The 13,553-nt window shown below is 41.9% G+C and overlaps 1 protein-coding gene across 1 annotated transcript in view; it reads left to right on the top strand.

The window, feature by feature from the left end:
* The window catches only part of lamb2 (laminin, beta 2 (laminin S)), a 45,110-nt gene extending 32,923 nt beyond the window's left edge, over nucleotides 1–12,187 (top strand). The window contains exons 19-35 of the mRNA XM_053425335.1: nucleotides 626–769; nucleotides 1,528–1,759; nucleotides 1,964–2,133; nucleotides 4,246–4,470; nucleotides 4,567–4,784; nucleotides 4,881–4,977; nucleotides 5,493–5,674; nucleotides 5,778–5,968; nucleotides 6,208–6,392; nucleotides 6,540–6,781; nucleotides 7,626–7,829; nucleotides 8,039–8,183; nucleotides 8,274–8,481; nucleotides 8,570–8,711; nucleotides 9,040–9,216; nucleotides 9,310–9,469; nucleotides 10,546–12,187. Coding sequence (XP_053281310.1) covers nucleotides 626–769; nucleotides 1,528–1,759; nucleotides 1,964–2,133; nucleotides 4,246–4,470; nucleotides 4,567–4,784; nucleotides 4,881–4,977; nucleotides 5,493–5,674; nucleotides 5,778–5,968; nucleotides 6,208–6,392; nucleotides 6,540–6,781; nucleotides 7,626–7,829; nucleotides 8,039–8,183; nucleotides 8,274–8,481; nucleotides 8,570–8,711; nucleotides 9,040–9,216; nucleotides 9,310–9,469; nucleotides 10,546–10,682 — 3,059 coding nt within the window. The 3' untranslated portion in view covers nucleotides 10,683–12,187. The remainder of the gene's footprint in view (nucleotides 1–625; nucleotides 770–1,527; nucleotides 1,760–1,963; nucleotides 2,134–4,245; nucleotides 4,471–4,566; nucleotides 4,785–4,880; nucleotides 4,978–5,492; nucleotides 5,675–5,777; nucleotides 5,969–6,207; nucleotides 6,393–6,539; nucleotides 6,782–7,625; nucleotides 7,830–8,038; nucleotides 8,184–8,273; nucleotides 8,482–8,569; nucleotides 8,712–9,039; nucleotides 9,217–9,309; nucleotides 9,470–10,545) is intronic.
* Nucleotides 12,188–13,553: the final 1,366 nt, after the last annotated feature.

Genomic DNA, 13,553 nt, shown 5'->3' with positions numbered 1-13,553 from the left:
GCCCCTGACAACTGTGCCAGCAGTGTGAGAATAAGGTGTAATAGAAAAGTGTAGAACATTGATGATTTATATTGTTAGATACATTTTAAGGAACAGACAAATGCAGTCCATTTACCGTCCATTACCACTCACTGATGCTTTTCTCCTCTAGATAAACCCTGGTATATAAACTGTCACTGAAAAAAACTGCAAACAATTTACCTTAGAGCCATAACCAAGCCAGAGATTAAGGTTCACACTACTGAAGCATGAAGGTTCTTTAATTCGAACTGAGGCACTAAAAATAAGCTTTGATCTTGGCATTCTGAACCCATTAAGGGGGATATGCTCAGAGCTAGTTAGACTTCGTCCATTGTATAATTCAGGACAAGCCGTGGTAGGGTTTGCTTGTAACTCAGCAGGTCCTGAAATACCACAAAAGAAAGGAAAAACCTCTCTAGGCTAATAAGCCTCCATTCAGGAGTGAGGTAAAACACCACTGGCACGCCACACGTTTGCCAGTTTCAGCTGTCAGTCAACAGGTTGAGTGAAGTGTAAAATTAGTAATCATATTAAATATTTTCACTCGGTCCTTATTGGTTGAACAGTGGGTTCATGATGCTTTTGTTTCTTTGTCCTCGTCCAGCTTGTAATTGCGACCTCCAGGGCTCCGTCAGCTCTTTGTGTGATGTCCGCGGGGGCCAGTGCCGCTGCAGGCCCAATGTGATTGGTCGACGTTGTGACCAGTGTGCGCCTGGAACTTACGGCTTCGGACCCTCAGGCTGCATAGGTGAGAAAATCAGATACAACTCAAGGCCTTTTCATCTTCACTTGAGATGCAGATCTGTTAAAGCAGGGGTGTCCAAACTACGGCCCGCGGGCCATCTGCGGCCCACCATCCATTTTAAATTGGCCCGCCTCAAAAAAAAAAAAAAATTATAATTTTTTATTTTGATTCTTGCTGTTCTGGGTTTGTACCCTTGAATGCACTTATTGTAAGTTGCTTTGGATATAAGCGTCAGCTAAATGAAAGGTAATGTGATGGACTATGTCCCACTGTATTGCAGCTGTCCCTCAGAACGCAGCCACGCCCCCCCAACTGTCAACAGTCCGCTCCAGGGCAGGGGGGCGTGGTGCCGTGAGTGGCCCGGACCTTCGTATTTTTTTCTATATGCGGCCCTCGGGATAAAAAGTTTGGACACCCCTGTGTTAAAGCAACATATCGTGTGATGGAACATTTCAACATTGTCCATATATGCACTCTCTTAACCTAAATTAAATCATTTTGATTATTTATTTAGGTAAAGTAAATGTTAGGTAAAGGTAAAGTGACTAATATTTGTTTGTAACAACATTAAAACATTGAACTGTTTCAATTTTGATCCCTATCGGTTTTGAGCATAGTGGCGCCCTCTACTGTCTCTCAGTGCACAACTGCAAATGCAAAGTTGTTAAATGATTTATCTTTTATTCCTCTTTTTCTCTTTTTCCCTTTGAATCCTTTTCTTCTTCACCCACCTTCTTCTCCCTGTGCCTCCCCCTGTCCAGCCTGCGGGTGCAGCTTGGAAGGCTCTCTCAGTCGCCTCTGTGACAAGTTCACCGGTCAGTGCCAGTGCCGCCCAGGGGCGTTTGGTCAGCATTGTGACGGGTGCCAGGCAGGTCACTGGGGCTTCCCCAACTGCCGACCATGCCAGTGTAACGGACACGCAGACAAGTGTGACCAGAGAACTGGAGCCTGCATCAAATGCAAGGACAACACTGGAGGAGACAAGTGTGAAAGGTGATACTTCAGTATGAGGGGTTCAGTTAAAACATACCTTGAAAAGATAGGCATTAGTGGAAACATTTTTTGACCCTGTTTATAATATAGATATGAGGATGAAGACAGGACATTATTTGGTTATTTTAAGTCAATGTGAATAGATTTTTGATATCACATGCAAAATATGCACCACATTCACTTTATTTTCATTCATCTCTGTAGGTGTGCCAATGGTTACTACGGTAACCCAGTTCTGGGCATACCATTTAGTGGCCAGTGTCGTCCGTGCCCCTGTCCAGACGGTCCCAACAGCGGACGCCACTTTGCTGCCTCTTGTTACCAGGACAACCGTAACAGGCAAATTATCTGCAACTGTAACCAGGGTTACACAGGTAAAATTCTGATTATTAATGCAATGTTACTTTGTCTTCTTCTTGCCGTCTTGTTCGTCCATTGCTTTCTCCTCACCATCTTTCTCCTCTTCATCATTAAGTGGAGATACTGATATGTGTGTTTTGTATGAATTCAGAACCTGTTACACTGTGTATACCAGTTACACACCTGAACTGCATTGTTATGCTTCTCTTGATGATTTTAAAAATAACTATAAAAAGCCTCTCTGCGTCAAAAGAGACAATCACTGAGGCTCCTTCTGCCTCCACAGCAGTTCTTAAATATAACAGTGCTCAAGTGTAAATATTTTTTCTTTACACAACAAGCCAATGGACATGAGTGAAAATAAGGTAAGACTGATGTTGGTTGGTGAGCTCTGGTGAATGGTAACCTGTGTTATTTGTCATTTCCCTCCTTCCCCTGTATAACTGGCACAGGGATTGTTAAACGCTCCGGGGTGGCCATTTTTAAGCGTGAGTAATGATGGTTGACCCCTCCATCCTCGTCCCTTCCCCTCCACTTCATGATCCTCCTCAATTTTTTCGTCCAACCCTCCACTTTAACTATCCCCATGTGTGTCCTCAGCACCCCTTTCGTTAATGGTGCTGTGCCACAGTGTACACCTGCCCCCGTGTGAGACCTAACTCAAAGAATATAATAATATTATAAATATATATATACAATACTATACTATGATATATATATATATATATATATATATATATATATATATATATATATATATATATATATTTATATAATTCATCCTTAATCCATTAAATTGCATAAACACCAATGACAAAAGGTTAAGTCATTTCAAAACCTGATTTGAACCAGGTCTGTGTAAATGTCCCCGACACAAGCACCTGACCCTGATTTGTGTGATCATGTCACGCTACTTAAAAAAGAAATAGAGGGAAATGTTAGAAAGGCTTTTTACAGAGATGTATGTGTGATTCTCAGTCTGGGTCAGCTTCTGTCTCCTCTAGAGGTTTAACTGTTCACCTTTATCTATACACGTATGAGGCCGGGATGTGGTTGAGCGGTCAACTCAGCGACAGGAGAGTAAAGGGTTATATTGTAATTTTTTTAAACCATCCTAACTTTTTTAATGAAGCATTGTGTAGAGCACTGTAGGCTACTGAACCTCAAACTTCAACATGGTCATTTGGACCTATGTGGTAGATCACAGATTCTCAATTATTCCAAGAACCTCCAACAAGAGAGAACATATTCCTGGGACCCCCTAAATGTTGTCCCTTTGAGTAATTTGAGATAACCTTTTACTACTTTCTAATGTAAGAGGACAACACAAGAGACATGTCTTTCAAAAATATAAGACGTATTTAAAACATATTTTCATTTGAAGTAATAAGGCAGACTTATGAAACTAATGGAAGAGATGTAGCCCCCCCTGAGAAGCTATAATATTTTCTATCCAAATTTCTCTCCTTCTGCCCACCACTGCATCACTGTCAAACATCCCAAGTATTAATTCTTCTGAGTCCAAACCGAATCCAGATACGTAAATATCTTTACTGTCCACCTAGTTGGAAATTGTTCTTCGGCTCACCAAAACAAGCAAGCAATTAGTAAAACAAACACAGATATATAATGGATATAACAGGAAGTGTCCAGAGTGGATCCATTTGTCTGTGTAGAGAATCTTGAAGCGGAAGGAAATATCATCTCAGATGTGTCATATGTTAATATGTCGTTTATAATGTGATGACAAACACAGTTATGCTACTAATGAGAGCTGTTTAACCAAATGTCATTGAGTGAGCAGTGACTAAATGTGCTGATTCTAGCAACATGTCCTGGAAGTCTGTGGGGTTTTCTGCAGAATCTTGGCAAATACTTATGATAATGTGGTTCTGATGAGCCAAAATATCATTTATGAGATCTATACGAAGGTATAACTTCAAAAGATGCTCCATATTCTTCATTTGAACACAGAAGAGATGCTGATCTCCTGTAAAATGACACTTGGTAAACTCAAGGAAGTTCAAGGTTACTTTTAATAACCAATTGATTCTTTGGCTATGAGTTCAAGTTTCCATTTGTTTAAACTTTCACTCTATTTTCTGTTTGCTTCTCTCTGATCTTAGGTGATCGATGTGATGAATGTGCCCCGGGATATTTTGGCAACCCCTCGCAACCTGGGGGGCACTGCCGGCCGTGCCAGTGCCACAACAACATAGACATGTCGGACATGGATGCGTGTGACAGGCAAACCGGAGAGTGCAGGAAATGCCTCTACAACACTGAGGGCCCGAGCTGTGGCATCTGCAAGAGCGGCTATTTCGGAGATGCTTCACGACGCAACTGCAGGAGTGAGTAACAGGTTCCGAAAAGGCTTGCACATTAATGTTGTTTCATAAAAAAAGTAACATGATGGCGATTTTTTTTGGTTACTATTTTCATTTCAGAGTGCACTTGTAACTTCCTGGGTACTGATAGCAGCCAGTGTATGGAGCGGGGAGACTGTGTGTGCCAGCGCTCCACAGGCCAGTGCCAGTGTCTGCAAAACGTCATAGGTCTGACATGTGACCACTGTGCCCCCAACCACTGGAACCTGGCCAGCGGGAAAGCCTGTGAGACCTGCGGCTGTGACCCCAACAACTCTGTAACCTCCTCCTGTAATGAGGTATAGAACATAAAGAAACTTTTATTAAAACTCTGAATATGTTCAGATCACCGGTGACTTAATATAATTTGTTATTTATCTTTTTTTATCTGCCAGTTTACTGGTCAGTGTCAATGTCGTGATGGCTTTGGAGGGAAGACGTGCACAGACTGTCAGGAGAACTACTGGGGAGACCCCAGGACGCAGTGCAGAGGTGAGGACATACCTACATGTTGTGTAGTAGTTGGAATGAACAGAATGAAAGTAACACAAAGGATTCAATGCAGAAATTAAGTGCTTTAGCTGCTGAGGTAGAGAGATGGTTATAGATAGCTCATCTATGGACAGTGCAAAAAGCGTTGTATGTTCAGAAGCTTATTTTGGGGGCGTAGCTTTGATGAGAGAGCTGATTGGAGGGGGCGGTATGTATCTACCACCTGCTCTTGCTAACTTTTCCAGGATTACCCAGCCTAACTTTGAGACTCAGATTTACATCCTATGAGTATTTTAACCGGATACATTCGAGCATTTGCTTCAGATATGAATGTGCTGCACATGATCTTTTTCATAATAATCAAGACTTGAATTAACAGCTGCTATGGTGTCCATTGCTTTATAATTCATCATATTTTGCATATAACATACAAACATACATCAAACTTGTTTTCATTATAAACAGTCCTCTTGTCCAACGTTCACGATACAGTCCTTGTGCTTTGCCTCCTCCAGGATGTGACTGTGACTGGCGGGGTATCGAGACCTCTCAGTGTAACCGCGTGACTGGACACTGCGTTTGCCAGCAGGGGGTGTCAGGTGTGCGCTGTGATCAGTGTGCGAGAGGCTTCTCTGGCCAGTTCCCCAACTGTCAGCCCTGCCACCAGTGCTTCGGGGATTGGGATCGCATTGTTCAGGTGCAGTCAAACACCAGTCCTCATTTAGAAGTGAAAAACTGAATTTCTGATTGTTGAGAAGTCAACCATGATCCCCCTCTTCACAATTGCGTGTCATTAACAGGACCTGGCAGTGCGCACCAAGGCTCTGGCAGAGCGTGCCCATGAGATTCAGACCACTGGGCTCACTGGCGCCTATGAGAAGGCCTTCAGAGACCTGGAGGAGAAACTGGCAAAGGCTCAGGGAATCGTTAATGCACGCAATGCCACCGCTGCAGCTGTAGCTACCCTAATGGAGCTTATCGAAGATCTAAGGTACAGCTATGACATTCCACAATAATTTTTAATTGATACAACATAATTTTCTGTTTCTCAAGTAAGACTATTCGTCAATATTCATTTAAAACCTAGTGTAGTTTATTTCGTTTATTTGCTTTTGTAGTAGAGAAAAATCTCCTCAGCTGAATAGTAGATTTATTTAATTTGTCTAAGTAAGAAAATTTGAAATCATATCAGGATTCCATCTCCCAACAACCGCTTGTCTTGTTGCATAGGGCACAGATCGGTGAGACCACGGACACCCTGAACCGTCTGGAAGGAGACCTAACCATCGTACAGGACAGCAACTCTGAGGCAAGCAAGGAGCTGAGCGCTCTGGAGCGAGAGGCCAAAGAACTAAACCTCACTTCTGAGCAGCTACACCATCAGCTGGACGTCCTGAAAAACTCTAACTTCCTAGGTGAGAAAAGAGGGAGAGTAGAGTAATCCCCTTTTCTTCCCCTTCTCATCCTTAATAATCAATAGTCCCTAACAACCCATTATCTAAACTTACTCCAACTTTACACTGATTGATCGTAGTAAGTGAAAATGTACATTTCTCCTCTAGGTGCATACGACAGCATCCGTAGCTCCTACAACAAGTCTCGTGATGCTGAGAGGCGTGCCAACGCGTCGACAACCACCAGGCCCAGCACAGTCAGCCAATCTGCAGACACCCGCCGCCGCACCGAGCGCCTTATCACCGCCAAGAAGGACGACTTCAACCGTAAAAATGCAGCTAACAAGCGTGCGCTGGGAGAACTCAGCACCAGAGCACAGGGTTTGGACATAAAGAAGATCAACGAAAAGGTTTGCTGGGATGAGATGAGGATCGAGACATTTTGTTTGCCACCACTGGTAATTTACAGTGAAGTAATTACAGAGGCACTTAAATTGAGAAAGTGGCTTAAAGTTTATCCAGTAGGGGGGATTGTAGAGATTGTAATTCCTTTTTTGTTGCCTTTTTTGGGCAGTGATAATAAAAAGATAAATGTGACTTAAAAAGAATGGACTAAATATTGATAAACTGAATTTTTATAGCAACTAAGAAACGTTTAAAAGCAAGATAAGCATCTCTGAGGTTTTGCACATAAGTTGTAAATAAATTAATGTAGCTAGTGTTTCATTTAGATTTATAGAATAGCAGAATTAAGATTACATGTCATTTTAGCTGATGCTTTTGTCCAAAGCGAACTACATTTTTACAACACTCAGCATTTATGAGGGGCCATTTAGGGGTTCAGTATCTTGACAAGGACACTTAGGCATGCAGATGGGATAGAGTGGGATTCGAACCGGCAATCTTCTTGTTGCAGAACACCCGCTCTATCCCCTAGGCCACGCTCTCCCACTGATGTTGGAATGTTGATGAAGATCCGTGTCTATCTCACTGGTTATCAATAACTTACTGCTCTCTTGCTTTCACTGTGTAGTTGCTTGACTCTCTGCTATGTGATGGTTTCATCAAAATTATGTATTCCCATTTTGGTAAAAACATATTTATTTATATGATAAAACATTGGAGGATCATTTTGTTTGTTTTGTTTTTATATTATTGTAGGACGGCTGAGCAGTGAAGTGTCTCAGTCCTACACATACACGTAATGTTGAAAATTTCACACAATTACAAATACATGTATACCTGTCCCAACAGGTGTGTGGTGCCCCGGGTGATGCTCCCTGTGGGGAAAGCCCATGTGGGGGTGCAGGTTGCCGTGACGATGAGGGAAACCGTCACTGTGGAGGCCTGAACTGTAACGGGGCTGTGTCGGTAGCTGACAATGCTTTGGAGAGAGCCAAACACGCGGAGAAGGAGCTGAACAAAGCTATGGGAGAGGTGGAGGGACTCTTCACCAAGGTGTGTACTATTAACGCATAAATGTGAAATTGACTTCAATGGCAGAGTGGATGAAGCCACTCTACCCTCTGAGAACACTTACAGAATATAAAATAGTTAAGTTTCCATACTTTTTAAACTCTACTATTTATATTTAGTAAGATATACAGTGAGGAGGAAGTTGTATCTGTTATCCTTATCCTGTATTGGCATTTCTGCTTTTGTTTCAGGTGGCAGAGGCCAAGACCAAAGCAGAAGAGGCCAAGGGTAAAGCCCAAGCAGCTCTGGACAAAGCCACAGCCACAAAAAACAAAGTGGAGCGCTCCAACAATGACCTGAGAGACCTCATCAAACAGATCAGAGACTTCCTCACTCGTGAGACTTAGATGACTTCTAATTTTTTTTTTAAACAGATAGAATATCCTATGTCAACCATGTCACTTCTTATGTCCATCTTTCACTCAGAGGAGGGAGCTGATCCAGACAGTATTGAGGCAGTGGCAAACCATGTTTTGGAGCTCTCCATCCCAGCTTCACCCCTCCAGATCAGACATCTTGCTGATGAAATTAAGGATCGGGTTCGCAGCCTCTCAAATGTGGATGCCATCCTGGCGCAGACACAGAGCGATGTCCGCAAGGCAGAACAACTGCTGCTGGATGCCAAGAGGGCAAGGTAGAGGAGCCAGCACCAGACTTGTACGGGTATAAGATATTTTGTGCTAGCAGGGAGCATTTCATGCTTATCACTTTGTTTTTGTTAGGCATCATTCTGAGGAAGTAAAGACGACAGCAGAGACAGTAAAACAGGCCTTGGTGGATGCTAAGACTACCCAGACCTCAGCAGAGAAAGCCATAGCAAGAGCCAAAGCTGACATTGACATGACTGAGACCCGACTGGCACAGGTAATCAACAAAAACGTCAGTCAGATATGAGTCACGTTTTTTTTTATTGTACACATACTTATATCACTGCTATATCTATGATATTAGTATTTTTAGGTTTTAATAGATGGTGCTGCTGCCTATCTCTCTCTCACACACACACATACACACTCCCACTCTCACAAATATTGTGTGGACAGGCTGATCAATGATTACTTAATTATTATTAATTATGACATGAAACATGTCATTTTTAGATCTTCCGCTTTGTCTCATGATAGCAACACAAACTGTGTAATAGTACTATTTAAAATAGATCAGAATTTACTTGTGGGTTTTCTCTCCTGAGATCGAGTCAGAGACGTCCAATGGTGAGAAGGACCTGAATGATGCCATGGAGCGCCTGGGCACACTGGGACAGGAGATCAATGCCCTGAAGACCAAACGTGCCAACAACAGCATGGCAGCGGCCCGAGCTGAAGAGACAGCCACCATGGCACGAGACAAAGCAAATGAAGCCAAGCAGGTGAGCATCTGTTCATATGTGTGAGTGTGTGTGGCTTCATTGAAAGAATCAACAGCTATTATAGAAAATTCTTCCTGCTGTCTTGATGTCCAGATTCTAGATGGCCAGCTGACAGACAAATACCACGAGGTGCAGCAGCGGGTTGACAGCAAGGCCAAGGCCGTGCAGGACGCAAAGAAAAGAGCTGAGGGTCTCAGAGACGACGCAAAGGAACTACTGAAGGATGCCCAGAACAAGCTGCAGAGACTAGCAGGTGCCTACTTACATCAGAATCAGAATCAGAATCAGAATTATTTTTATTGCCATGTATATTTGCACATACAGGAAATTGCCTTGGTGTGGTTGGTGCACTGTACAAACAACAATATAAAAACAACAATCGAACAACAATATACACAGTAAGAGAGTTATGAGAGTTATTGGCACGTGCGGTTCTAAGGTGCAGAGATTGGTGATAGTGCCAATAATATATAGTTATGAATTATGTGCGGGGGGGGGGGGGGGGGGGGGGGTCAGCAGAGTCAGTGTGATGCAGGGGGCTTGTTTGTGAGCCCCACTGCCATAGGGAAAAAACTGTTCAGATGGCGCAAGGTTATAGTCCTGATGGGCCGGAACCTCAGTGTGTGTGTTTATGTGTCCATTCAAACATTATCTAAATGTATCTACATCTATCTACTTTCACACAGAGTAGTGCGATTTTGAAGCACCTTACAGGTGACTGCGGCGCTGATCTTAACACAGAACACATCTAACATGTAAAGACTAGTGTCTACAACACATTTAAAGGGTACAGAGAAATAATAACACCAATGAAATAGATAGGTCACTAAAAATAGAATTGGTTGAAGCGAATTATCGTAGGGAAGAAGATAGGGAAGCATTGTCGGCTAGACTGTTGGATAAGAAAACATGTAGTTGCCTCTCTGCATTGTTTAGACAAAGACTGATGGTCACACCTTAGCTGTTTTCAGTTTATTTCAATCTGAAATTTACATTTCAGTTTTATCCTATGACTGATGTATTTAAAAACATGTAAAGGAGCATCAATAGGCGTTTTGCCATAACAAGAGTCAACCACATAACCTTGCGTGTCATCATCATAGCTTTGAAAACCATTATCATGACTTTTCAAGATACCATTCATTTAAAAAGTAGTGGTCTTAAAACCAATCCCTGAGGAACCAATTAATTTGTTGTGTTTTGTGAAATTATGATGTACTCTGCAACTTTTTTTAAATGACTTTGATGATCAACTGTATCAAAATCATGTAGATTAATTATGCTATTGTCTAGCTATATAACTATTCCTTAAATTCCCTGTTGTCACAGAGCTAGAAAAGAACTATGAGGAGAACCAGAGGAGGCTGGAGGGGAAAGCTCGTCAGTTGGACGGCTTGGAGGACAAGATGAAAGCCATCCTCAATGACATCAACAAACAGATCCAGATCTACAACACGTGTCAGTAACTGACTTCTCTGTGCTGTGTGAAAACGGGTCCAGCAACCTGTCATTTAGCTATTTCCTTCAGATACAGTTAGCTGTCAACGGACTTTGAGGAAATGAATTAAAGAAGGCTGGGGTTGTTTAGTACTCTGCAAGTGAATCTGAATATTTAAAATACTGTCTTGTATTAAAAAACATTGCCAAAAATGTTGATATATGAACATACTCATGACTGAACACTTAAATGTTGTCTTGAGGCCACACATTTTATTTGCATGAATATTTAACTTTTTGAAAAGAATGGTTTGCGAACAAGCTGTTTGAATGTTTATTGTTTGTTTTTGTAACTTAGAGTGACAGCTGCATAATCAGCAGATCATCCTGTTTTCTCCAACTTTTTATATGAACTCTGTTACTACTGGAAGTATATTCTGAGCTGTGCTCATCACAAGAAGACTTCATTTAAATTGTACAGAATAAACCTCGGAACAGAGACAAACAGTAGGCTCGAGGAAATGGCCCCTTGTCCCTGTGAAATTTAGGTGCTATATGTACATTTTTTATATTGCTACATAACCAATGTTAGCATTAACAACTGTGTACCAAGCAGTCCACAAATGTTGCAAGTTCAACATGGAATCACTCGCTTCTGCTACAGTCAGTATGCTAATCCGCTAGCACCACCCTGTCCTATCAGTGGCAAACAAAACGTACATGCAGCCCTGTTAAGGACATGCCTTTCCAGTAAGGATAAAGAGAAGAACAGGGTTGTTGCGTTTATGTAGATTTTTAATTTAGAGTTTTCAATTAAAAGTCACACCTGAAATGGTGCTATTTTTTTCCATTACATCTGCCTTTTTACAAATACTAACAAGTAAACAAATGGTATGATATGACCATTGTATTTAAAAAATAAACGAACTGTCGGACTTGCTAACCCAACTGCAGCAGGAGGATTCTGGGAATGCAGTGTCAGAATTGATTAATAAATAAGACCTAGGTTTCAGTGGAATGGGATGTGTTCCGAAGTGGTCAATGTCACATTTAGGTTTGATTTGGCTTTCTTTGATTTAGCTTATGCTAAGCTAAGCCTAGCTATACGAAGAAAATAGTTAAAATCAGCGCCTATAGAAATCATTGATGAACATGTTCCATCAAGTCACCACCAGGATTCATTTTTCAATGTTAAACCCATGATGCACATATTGTCAATGTTTATCAAATATGCTGTAATGGGATTTTTTCTATACAGTCTATGGATGAAATATGTACAAGCTGCAGAACATGTTGCCTCACTGAAGTGACATTGAATTCTACAGTACAAACACTGTTTTATAGTGCTGTGCCGATATACTTGCATACTGATTGCATGACAGTGTGTGTTTCAGGAAACATAAATCAGAAAAAGAATTGTACACATATTTCCCCCAGCCTGTGTATCAGCTGGTATTTTGATATATAATTGCCAGAGCAAAAATACCAAAAGATGCTTGTGTAAATTTTTGTCAATAAAGTTTAAGTAACTTAACATTTCTGTGTGTTGAAGTAACTTGTCTTTGTTCGTTAGCATTTACACATCACATTTTTGTCATGTGAAAAACCGTGGTGCGACCCTTGATGCCCTGAGCAGCAAGTCTCTGGTTGGTTAAATCGAATGACTTGTGTATGCGTTCACCCCAGGGTCCACATGGTCATACGATGTTCCGCTTCTATTTTTGTGTTCTATAATTATTCTGATGAGTGTCCATAATGCTCTTTGAGGAACAGATCCCCAAAATATCTACAATGTCGGATCCTTGTGAAGGTAGCATGAATAAAAGAATAACAGGGAGGCCTTTTATTTTTAATTATCTAGTCTTGTAATAGTCGTCCCCTTCTCCTGCATATTCACTGACAACTCCCCCCAATAGCTATTTCCACTTTTATTCCTGAATAATTTTGTAAACATGCAGGCGGCATGGGATCAAGTGAGCTGAAGTGAACTTATTCCAGTTTTCAAACGTTATTTTTCAAGTAATCAATCCTGAGTACCATGATTATGTCTCAGGATGCTCTTTGTTTCTATTCATGCTCACAGTCAATTTCATGTTAGGAAAGGGATGACAAGCAGGCCCCTGGGTCATTTGGTACAAGGCTTCTGTAGTTGGAGTCTTCTAACCCTAACCCTGCCAGACCCTTCCTCAGGTGGTTTAAAACTATTCTGTGGGAATAGATATTTACTAAATTGACTGGATTCTGGAATGGTCTAATATATGATTAAGATGGATGTCCTCGACAAGACTAGGCCTCATCAATAGGTAGAGATATGAAGAGAGAGATATGAAGAGAGAGAGAGAGAGAGAGAGAGAGAGAGAGAGAGAGAGAGAGAGAGAGAGAGAGAGAGAGAGATATGGGGGCGGGTTGAAGACGGAGCAATACATCACGTGAACGCGCAGGCCAGGAAGTAGTCTATGCGCGTCCTCAGTCCAGGTTCGGCCGGACGGTGTTTTTGTTGTAAAGTAGGTCTCTCCCTCTAAGGCCGGATGGCAGCTACACACTGAGCTGTTTTGTTTGTTGTCATTCGTTGGAATTTCATAATGGAAGTAGTTTAAAGTTCCCAGAAATGGGTCCTGGATAAAGATAGAACATTCCAGAAACGCCGTGGACTACGGGGTTTCGATTCCAGGGAAGGAGCGCAGCGGCCCGTGGCCGTGAAGGAGCTTAGCAACCGGTAGGAGCCGGAGGCCATTGTGTGTCAGGAGCGGAATTCTCACCGTACTGAAGCCCCGTAAGTCTCTGGGTTCGATGCTTGGATTAATGTGTGTGTTTTTGTGTTAAAAATGAACCACATTAGCCCGTTTCGTGTCAGCTAGCGTTAGCATGTATGTGGCTAATGCAATTAGGTGCTTCGGAGA

This window comes from Pleuronectes platessa, chromosome 6, assembly GCF_947347685.1.
Source record: "Pleuronectes platessa chromosome 6, fPlePla1.1, whole genome shotgun sequence".
Classification (NCBI taxonomy): domain Eukaryota; kingdom Metazoa; phylum Chordata; class Actinopteri; order Pleuronectiformes; family Pleuronectidae; genus Pleuronectes; species Pleuronectes platessa.
This window is presented reverse-complemented; position numbering and strand designations above follow the sequence as displayed.